This window comes from Micropterus dolomieu, linkage group LG07 (genome assembly GCF_021292245.1).
Source record: "Micropterus dolomieu isolate WLL.071019.BEF.003 ecotype Adirondacks linkage group LG07, ASM2129224v1, whole genome shotgun sequence".
Taxonomy (NCBI): domain Eukaryota; kingdom Metazoa; phylum Chordata; class Actinopteri; order Centrarchiformes; family Centrarchidae; genus Micropterus; species Micropterus dolomieu.
In genome coordinates this window covers 20,112,543-20,123,586 of record NC_060156.1, presented here as the reverse complement: position 1 = coordinate 20,123,586, position 11,044 = coordinate 20,112,543, and the positions used below count along the sequence as shown (strand labels likewise).

General features: G+C 38.3%; 1 protein-coding gene across 1 annotated transcript; it reads right to left on the bottom strand.

Moving 5' to 3' along the window:
- Window positions 1-9: 9 nt before the first annotated feature.
- On the bottom strand, window positions 10-10,908 carry cdc16 (cell division cycle 16 homolog (S. cerevisiae)). Its single transcript, XM_046054116.1, has 18 exons — window positions 10,693-10,908; window positions 10,434-10,488; window positions 10,066-10,163; window positions 9,825-9,863; window positions 9,542-9,682; window positions 8,251-8,410; window positions 8,028-8,122; window positions 7,553-7,686; window positions 6,693-6,772; window positions 6,505-6,554; window positions 6,345-6,418; window positions 6,026-6,151; window positions 5,149-5,301; window positions 4,300-4,363; window positions 4,127-4,188; window positions 2,704-2,839; window positions 2,127-2,217; window positions 10-1,577 (listed from the first exon to the last, which is right to left on the bottom strand). The coding sequence occupies exons 1-18, from the start codon at window positions 10,738-10,740 to the stop codon at window positions 1,324-1,326; spliced, it is 1,860 nt and encodes a 619-aa protein (XP_045910072.1). The 5' UTR covers window positions 10,741-10,908; the 3' UTR covers window positions 10-1,323.
- Window positions 10,909-11,044: the final 136 nt, after the last annotated feature.

The following is an 11,044-nucleotide window of genomic DNA, read 5'->3' as shown; positions in this document are numbered from 1 at the left end:
TTCAAATCATCAATTCAAACATTTAGTGGTTTATTAGAACATGTGTTTGTAAGTATAAAAGATCTCATGCTGCAACAATTTTTTGTCAATATGACAGTAGATAGAAAATAAAAGGCAATATAGAACATTTTCCAGGCTCATCGCCATAATGATGTGTTCTGTGGTCATTACAAATCAAGCACTTTATTCTGCTTAACACAAAACACATATACTAACATCTTTAAAGATAAATGCATGGTTTATTGTAGGAATTGCCAAGAACTGTTTGCACCAAAACTGCTTGTATTTAGCTGGTCTTTTATTCAAGGTGTAAATCCACAGGTTCGGCGACACAGAGGGTCCTGCCATAGGCAGTAATAAGTGACTTTAGTCTTGTGAGGTGTGCGGCTGTGTTTGCTCTGTTCAATCAACTGTCAGAAGACGACAGGTTTGTAATGTCTTCAGGCTTAACCCAAGGGCCAATACTTAACCAAGGCACATGTTGAAGGCTAAGTTCAGTATTTTTCAACCTGGACGTGGACTTATTTTACCATATTTTTGTGTCTATGTGACTTATTAGGCTGCAGTCAGCAGCAGGGCTGTAACCTAATCCTTGCGGGCAACTGCGCACCATCAAAATATGTACACTGAAGTGCTCAGATTGATATTAGAAGTGTAAGTGACATTATGGAAAAGATCCCTGAAGATATACAATTTTAGACAGATAAGATCATTACACAAACAAACTAACCAATCAAGGCAGTGGTAGACTAGAGAGGTAAAATTCTGGTGGCTTTGACAAGAGCTAAATAGCGACTGTTTTTGTATTTATCTATCTAAACAGGTATTTCTCTATTGGGATCCATTCCATAATGTTGTCACTTACACTTATAATATCAACCTGAGCCTGTCAGTTGCAAAGACAAACATTTTAGCTGACTGGATGCAATTGCCAGCAAGGATTACTTTGATGCCTTGTCAGCATGCTTGCTCAATACTGGACCAATTTAAATGTTCCCAATTAACACACAAATAAACACAAAAACATGGCAGGTTGCAAAATACAGAAATTACCCTTTAATTCCCCTTATAAAGTGCATTCTTGTGAAATTTATATGATGTACAACAGGGGCTGTATACAAATTCACCCATGTCCACCATGGCATGTTGTGTTTTGTCACTTACAAAAACAACCATATCTAATGCACAAGCAAGGGAATCCACAGGAAACCTTTGGTGGAAGACAGGTGCCAAAGTTTTGGTTTGATAGGTGTCCTCAGACTTGGATTTGTGTACCTAAGACAACCTGCTGCCACGACAGTTCCACCTCTTGACAGGATGAGATCACGTGCTGGTGTCTGACAAGGTGTCTAACATCATATCACTCTCATACATATCACACTCCAGGGTTAAAGAGAGTCGCAGAGGTGTCTCCAGCATCATCTTGTCCTGATTTGACAGTGGAGTTTCCAAGGATGTGATGCTGGTGTCTTCTGATCTTGGCGTGGCTAGACAGTCACCAGGCTCTGATGTGTTCAGCATCTTTATCAGCGCTGGAGTGTTCAAGCTGCCTCGCACCTTGTCATTGATGTCTGTACCTTAGTGGAAACAAATGACGACACATTGTTTTCCATCATTTTACAGGCTTCAAATATCCACTAGTGTCTCAAAACTGATATTTCTGTTATATATAGTTATTTGACGTAAAAGATTTTGGATGATCCAAGTTTTAAAAAGTCTTTTGCCTGTTGTGGTATTTAGTCCTGCAGATAGTATTTGATTAGTCTCCTAATGTTTTGAGATATCTACTACTGATATTTCTGTTGCCAACGCAATGAAGAAATTACATCTCTTCACCAAAGACAGTTACTCTGGAAAACCCAGTAACACGCTATCAAGAATTCACAGGGACTTATTCCTCAGTATAAAGCAGAAAAACACATTCTGCTACGGTCAGTGAAAAGTTTAAAAGGAAATTAGACAAGAACAAAAATTATTAGTAATACCATTATAGCTGAAATTTGACTTTGAGATTTGACTTTCTAACAATCAATCAGTTTTTTCAAGCCAGCCTTATAAAAAGCCATGGTATAAAATGATGAAAAAGACCTGACTCCTCAGTAAACTACAGTATACCTGTGTCCTACTTATATAGGCATCTGTGTCACCAATATACATCTCAATACAGTGGCCAAGCATCGTCACAGAGAAAGTGTCGTCCCTTTTCAGTCCGAGTGCCTGCAGAGAAAGAAAACAAACCAACTTCAAGCATTTCTTACAAAAACACATTTGTTGATATTAAAGTATGTACTGTAGCAACACCTGTGATTGGTTAATTTATTTTGTTCTTCATGTGACCTAATATGTGTTTATTCTGACTAATGAAATTACAAAACAGTCGCCATACCACAAATACATCAGTGGATTTTGTAGTGTATTTTAATATTATTTTCATTCAACTTTGTACAGCTGGTTGTGTTTCTATGTACTGGTTCTGTCTTATAGCTGATCTTATGTTTGTTGTTTTTAAATGATAACTAGCTGTACAGGAATAGACATGGTTCTCCTTTAGACTTATGATTTCCTTGGTAACCCCCTATTCTTTCTTGAATGCTCAGAAGGGGTTGTAAACCCTCCTTTATATAGTTCTTGCTAAGTTCTCATTACTCAAAGCTTTTTAAGCTACAACCAAAACGCATACAAACTGACGAAAAGACACTATACCGTATGAAAGTAGTCGATGGCACTCTCAAAGTCACCCATGAGGCTGTGCACGTATCCTATGGCAGAATAGGTGGAGGCGTGCTGAGGGATTAAGACAAGTGCCTGACGGTGGTACTCCAGAGCCTGGTCGTACTTTCTACAGAAACAAACACCACAATACACAAAGCTGAATATGTCTTCAAACATTAAATCTGAGAAGATTAAAAGAAAAGTTTTCCATGCCTGTGTTTAATGATGGAAAGACAACAAATACAGCTGATATATCTTGATGAATAGACCCACAGTCAGTCAGAGCAACCACTCAGGCTCATTATCACCCATTTGCAGAGTGCCAGCAGTTTCAGGCCGGCAGTGGAGTCAGTGAATGCCATTTAAAGACATGGAATGTATAGCATCAGCAATTTTGAAGTTCTTTTGTAGGAAATGGGTACTAACAGGGAAGGTTTTTTTATTTTGACAGCCGCTGTGTCTTTTACCATTTTCAATATCAAACAAGCAAATTGCTAAGTTTTCCTAAGTACAGCATATTTTCTGCTCAATGTGTGTCACTCTGTAGCAATGCAACACTATCACTAACTGCAACTGTAAGTGGCAATATAGATGTGTCTACATCAGTTAAGTGCAAGTGCTGCTGCTATTGCTTTGGCAAAGGTTAGTCGGTACTGTACGCGTAGATCTAGTCTAACAATAACCAAACAGGTCTTCTCTGTGGATACCTGTCTGATTATTGTGACTGAGTGAGTTTCTGGGTGAGTTACATGAAGGTGTCATGACTAGGGTTGGGCGATCGGACAATGTCTACAATGAAACATCGGGATGGACAATGACATCGTGTAGGGCACGCTGGCAGGGGGTAGCATCTGTCTTATAAAAGGCATGTGTTCACTCGCATAGATTTCACTTGGTAAAAAAGTCGTGGACATGGATGAATATTTTACAAGCATGGACCCGGTAAAACAACAGTGAACACAGAGTTCAGATGTTGTTTTGATCATTTGATAGGCTAAGTTATTAACAAGCCGGCATGCGGCGACCCTGCAGCCATGATTGCGGGTGGAAAACTGCGAGTTCTGTGTCTTTTGGACAAGTTTCTAAAACATAATGATGATGGAGAAAGTGCGTGGTTATCTTTACTGCAAAAAAAAGACAATTAATGACCCTATGACCCCCCTTACAATGTAAAAACCCTAATTGCTCCACACATCAGATCATTAAATATACATTTATAAACTCACACAAACACACACACAAGAAGACAATTTCACAATACAGGATTATGTCCAAAGTAAATAAATAATCTGCCAACTCAAAGAAGGCCATGAATTACACCATGCCTTTTACAAAAAAGGCAGAGCTGCAATCCACTCTCCCATTCAATACCATCCATTCAAATAGAAAACTACACAGTAAAACAGTAACTTACTTCAATTTCCGACACACATGACCCAAGTTGTTTAACAAAGGCTCCCATTTGTCCACAGTGACCTTAAATTTAAAGGCAAATAGCATACATCAAGTAACTCTTAACTTAGTCATGTTTTCAAGATGTTCATCATTCACACATTTATACTTTTTTATCAATAAATAAGAAGTTACCTCATTTCCTATGGCTTTGATCTTCTCCATTGCTTCAAGAAACAACCTCTCCGCTGTCTTCCAGCTAAAACAGAAGATGTGAAAAACATTCTTACGGCACATCTGAATTTTCAATAAATATAAACCAGATATCAACGTGTGTGTAATCTGTGTAGCCTCCTTGTGTGGCTGCTGTTGCAACTCACCTTCACATCAGGTGCATTTAAAGTCAAATGTGCGTATACAGATGTTTGCCTGGCTTTAAAGGGCCAGTACCCGGTTTGATATTTTTGATTTGATTCGTAAAAGTTTTGAGATATCTGTCTGAGATTTTTGCTGCATACCCAATATATTTTTTGGTGTTCACAACATGGAGAAATTACACATAAACCACGCTGTTTTCAGGGAGACTATTCCATCAGCAGTAAGTAGTTCCAATAATAACAGTCCCGCAACAACGGTGTATACACACACACAACATCTGCACAAACTGGTTGTTCCATCAAATTGTATGTGTTAGCTGATGCTATAAGTCATGTAATTCACAGTAATTTCATGTGAATCTTTCAGCCAGCCATGGGACAAAAATGAATACCTGCAAACAGGGCTGCCCTAACAGAAACTATTTAACACAAAATAGGTTTTAAAGCTTTGTCAAGCAAGGTATTGGTCATTCCGTGACTTCATTTTTGTTGTCACTTATGTCCCAAAATACACTTCTTAAGTCTGTTAAAAACAGCCTTTACAAGTACCACTGCTGTGAGCCAACATCTGTTTGTGCTGCAAATAACATTTATTCAGCATTTATAAAACTTGAGGCCTAAGTGTTACTGTATGTGTGTATGTGTACTGTGTGGCTGCATGACTCACTCTCCATTTTGAAAGGCAACCACAGCCACTTCGTGTATAACAAATGGGTCCTCTGGAGCAATACTAAGAGCCTGGCTGAAGAAACGTTCCGCAAGCTTGGAGTTGTTGGTTAGACCGTACTCCAGGCCAATGTAGAGCATGGGTAAGTGACACCTGGATGAGAGTGCAGGAGACATCAAACAAGACCAAACGTATCTCTATCCTGTGTTTTAATCAAATCTGAGTTTAGAAGATTTAAGATGTAATGTTTAAAAATTATGTTTAAATACTGTATATTATGCTTAAAAGCCATTAATAATTCCACAATTATTTTGTTTTTTTGGTTTAGTTTACCAGCTCCCTACAAAGGTTCCTGCAGTCGAAAAGGCTGATACCTAAGCACGCTTTGTTTTTGCAGGTTTGCATGCTTTTCAAGTTGTTCCTTGAAAAGACTGGTGTGAAAAATGAATTGCCAATGCATACGCTTGTCACTGAGACCACTAAAAAAGATGGACAGAAGTAGCAACTTATGGTTTCAGCCATATACTACAAGCAGCACCACTATGAAATGAGCAGTAGGCTGAGCAAAAGGCTACATCTACAACTGGTGGATGTTTTTGGTTGATAGGACTTAAAATAATAAAACAAATACATAAAATAAATGCCTCTATACATCTACCCGTTGACATTTAATGTGACAAACATAGCTATAAAATGTACATTTAAAAGCCCTTTCAGTAGTGGCAATGTGGGATTTTATTGATTGATAGTCTGTGTCTACTCTCCAACAGTGAATCAAACAACAGAGATGTGCTTTCTCTATTGAAGCTCCTTTCTGTTTACCTAGTATTTATAAAAGCATATATAGTTGTCAAGGAAGTGTAAGCCATGTACCTACCCTTTCATCAGCTGTGCAGCAGTAAAGTAGGCAGCCATGGCCTGGTCATGCTCACTCTCCACTGCAAATGAATGGCCGTAGGCAATCCATGCAGGACCATACGTCCTCTCCAACGTGGTGGCTTTGCTACAGGAAATATACAATACACAATATTTATAACTGAACCTATACAGTATCTCACAAAAGTGAGTACACCCCTCACATTTTCTCATATTTACAATAATGTGAGGGCTGTACTCACTTTTGTGAGATACTGTATATAACCACTCAACAGTGTGGCCTTAAACAGGCACTTCCTTTTGAGTGTGCACATACATACCTAAGGTATCGCCGAGCATGTTCGTTTTTATGGCCAACCATGAGATAGTAGCACCCAACAGCAAACCAGGATACCTGATAAAAAGTTTTTATTTTTGTTATCAAATACTGGGAATTACATCAACAGGGAAATAGATGTGTGATATAGTTGCAACACTTACTGGGTTGTTTGGATACAAGTCTACAAGCTTGTGCGAGAGGTAAAACAACTCTGCAGGGGGAAAAAGAACACAAAAGGGTTGAAACTGAGCAAAATGAACCAATTAGACATTATATTGATGGGTAGGACAAACAATCAAACTAAGAATTCTTTATGTGTGAATCAAAAGTATATATATTTATTAATTACCATTTGCTTTTCCAAGCTCCACCAGAGTTCCTATGTGAACTGGTAAACAGTTGGCATGGAAGGGGTCTTTGACCATCACCCTGAAATACAAAAACAGAGTTGCATTAAGACTACTGAAATAATGTATTAACCTTTTAATAGTGTGGAATCCAAATTATTTGCCAAGTTTTATTTATTTATTTTCATATCTATGGCCTCAAATCTATGCATTTTTTAAGAAAAACACATTGTATTTAAGCCAAACTACCAAGCATGCTCTCTTCACTTCATATTTTATTCAGGGAAAATACAAAATGACAACTGAGAAAAATAAGTCATGTTAACTTTCTAGTGGGAAAAGTATGATAAGTGTGATATCAGTCAATGGTAATAAAATCTAAATTCACCATTTCCTAATATGACCTATGATTTATCATTTCATCAACATACAATCTAGAGTTCTTAGAAAGGAAATCGACATCTGCTATAGATTTTTTATGATTGATTTTATTTCCACGTAAAATACTTATGTGTATGATGTGGGTGTTTCACTGATGTAAACCACATAAAATCTTTAAAACTGCAGCAACGAAATCCTGTTTTACCAATATGATTGGACAGTGACAAATCACTTTATCTGGCTGAGGTAATTTTCAGGCAAAGCTGTACAGTAAAGCAAGCTACACACTGTGTACACAGCTGACAATTATTCTTGTTGTGTGATGTTACAGTATATGATGTTGACATAATGGATGTAGGCCCCACATTTCCAGAGTAGCTCCTTACAAATCTCTACATTAATAACAGAACAATTCGACACACACTAAAGTCACACACACAAAAATAAACAACAAACTAAGATGAAACCTGAAGGCACCTACATTGATGTGAGTTTGTAGCACATCTTGAAATCACAGTTATAATAATGCCTCTCAGCAAGAGACACCACGACATCCAAGTTGTCCTGAAGACCATTGACCATCTCTGGCACCACCAAATCACTGGGCTTGTTATACTGCAGTGGGAAGGAAAAGGAGAGTGTATACGTGTGTGTTAATGAATGTGTGTGAAAGGCAGGTGCAAGATTTACATGTGAGTATGTGGGAAAGGAGATAACGCAGTCATGAAAAAGGTAAAGAAAGCAGACAGATGGAGGGGGGTCAGGACAAAATCAGGCCAGAAAATCCACAATAGGCATTTGCATTTCAATTCACTTTAACTGTATACAAATGTAAGAGAAAAATCACAAGCCTTATCTTTTAGAAAGTCACTAGCCTTATCTTTTCATCAATCAATTAATTTATGAGCAAACGTGAAATAAAATAAAAATCAAAGCTAAATGCAGAGCTCCCCTACCTTCTTTAACTTATTCTCAAATAGGAAGTGTAACAGCTCCTGCTCTTCCTCAGTGCACTGTTGACTCAGAGGAAGTGAATCAAGGAAGTCTTTCTCTATTGAAAAATGAACAACATGTTTAGCATATACTGTCATTTTACAAGTTACTGAAATCACAATTAATGGCACACATCGGTAGAAAATTAAATGATGAGTGCACATCACCACCACAGATCAGCCTCACCTTCCTGTGCAGTCAACATGTGGTGGGATGTTAAAAGGTCAAAGGCTTCAAAGCAGTAGACATCCAGTTTCAAGGCCTCTTTGTAGCTGGAGGTGGCCAATGGTCTGTTGTCCATGGCATCATAGATCTTACCCCGCAGGAGGCAGATGGAGCTGTTGACCTGAAATATTTCAGAGAGGGAATAGGGAGAAAAGAAAGAGGGCAGAGTATCTTGTAAATGTCCATATTATTACTCATTTTAATGCGCCGTTCACAAAATTAACAAGACTGGACCTAGTCAGCAATTTGAAACAATTCTTGTATCTTGACATGGAGGATACATTATGTCAACATTAAAAGTTACTTAACTTGGCTGGTCAAAATCGCATCTGCTGCACACAAATGTTATTACAAAGTTATTACTTCATATCTACGCCCACAGCAAGACTCAATAGTTTTTAACTAGGAGTGTGACGAGACAGTTAGCTCACGAGATGAGACACGATATTTGTTTCACGAGAACAAGACGAGATTAACACTATTTTTAAGAAATCTTCAATATCAAATTATATAAAAATTTTGAGCATTAAACGCATTGTGACGTTTTTTAGACTAAAGAAAAAGAAACACTGCTAATTTTGGTTTCTATATTTGAAAAAATAAATGCATATGGCACTGCATTTGAGCATTCTGAGAACCTTATATATTCTCTAAAATGTAATACAAATTAAGGGTTAAAAATTGTGAATGTATATAATTTTTGTACTTTGGCAAGTGGGAGTGTTTGTGGGAACTGGAACTGCAAATGGTAGAAAGTCAGAACATTAATACATACAGATACATTTGCAATAACCATCCACATCACCACTCATTTTTTATTTTACTGTTTTGTAGATTTGCAGTAACAACATTCAATAACAACCACATGGTACTCGTCTCGACTGTACTGCTTTTTTTGTATCACCTCCGTCGAGTTTCTAAATGAGCTGAGGCGATACCAAAACAGGACATGACAACACTGCAGACTACTGATTGGGCAGAGAGAATCATTACTATTCACTGCATCATTATTGTGCGCGCCAGACGGGGACCACTGTTTTATATTTTACTATTTCAAGATCAGAGATGAGTGGTGATATGGTTTGTTTGGGGAAGGCTCCCTACAAAGCAACATTTCAGAAGAATAATGAGTAATCGAATGAGATCATGCAACACTCAGAAATAAGACACTATAATAAGACACAAACTCTATAATCTAATTGGAGTGCCCAAATCACAGACATGAACTATTTCAGTGGCAGCCCAGACTTACAGAGGCAGGGGACATGTCCCAATCCTTGGTTGACTCTGGTGTCCCGCTGTCCTCTTTCCCACTCCTGTCCAACAGCTTCTTACTAGCTGGCTCCTCTGCATCCAGAATATCCAAGGCCTGCTGGAACTCTTTGGCAGCATACTAGACAAAACCGTCAGAAACAAATACTGCAAATCTAAACCATAAAAGTATCTGGCAGGTTTTTCTAGCTTATATTCTGCAACTTATAAACATGTAGAAGAGGATTAAGAAGTTATACAGTATAAATTTTCCAGTTACTTACATGGCACCTAGCAGCAAGATACTGACAAGCTCCGTACAACTGCGTGCAAGAAGACAAGTGCTGTTTTAGACTGGGGACTGACATAAGGGAGAATATGCTACTTATATTGTGATGGGTTTTATACTGATAAAATAAACGCATAGCAAATAATTACACACAAATGCTTCGCATAACGATAACACTCACTTCCCAGCACGTAGCTTTGCACAATATCGACAACTCACAGATAAACTGCACTTACCTTGTCAAGTTTTCGTGAGCGGAGGGCATGGGAGGCTCTGTGGTACTGTGAGGTCAAGTAAAGGCACTGAGCTAGCCAGTAGATATCCTGGGGGTCCTCTGTATGCCAATCAAAGGTAGGGGTTAGACTCATCACTGACAGGCTACCCAACACAACTTCAGCTGTTGGCTTGCAAGCCACTGATAAAAAGAGTTTCCTCTCAGCTGTGATGGTGCATAGCAATGTCTAACAGAACAACGAATGAACACTCTTCCTATCAAACACCAGTTCTATTAACGTTTTTATTAGCATTGTAACTTTAGGTGACAGATGTCAGGTTAAGTGCGCTATCATGCTGGCTAATCATATACAGCACTAACGGCACTTACCACGAGAAAGGGATGCTATCTTGTCGGCCCAAAACAGAGCACTTTGATACTGTTGCTGTAAACACACACAAAGACAGGACACGAGTCACTCAAATGCATAATTTTTGTTGTAGGTTGCTGGCTGCCTGGCCGGGTGATAGCTTTAAGTTAGCCAGGCAGGCAAACTATGAAGGTGTGTTACCACTGACGCCCGGTTTGCTTTCAAGCTAGCAACGTTAGCTAGCAACACAGAAAGTCAGAAAGAAATCATATTTCTTACCTGGTCAATGTACTGCCGTACTCGCTTTCGAAGTCTGTCGAGATTCATTTTGCTTTTATTTATTTTTTTTAGAATTTCGGCTCTGACTATCACAAGTATTTCATTCTTAAACACAGACAAAACAATGTATCAAATTGTGCACAAAACAGTGCGCGCTAGCTTGCTAGCTGCGTAAAATCAAATCTGCGGCTTCCTTCCGCAACGAGTGTTCTACAAAATTGCCGTGAGGAAACTCGTACTGGATAGACAGTTCCACATTAACGCTTTGTCTTTTGTCTTATCATGGTCTGGATGTACAATTATTGTATAAAAAAATAAAAACAATACACATTTATATGTTTCTATTGTTTTA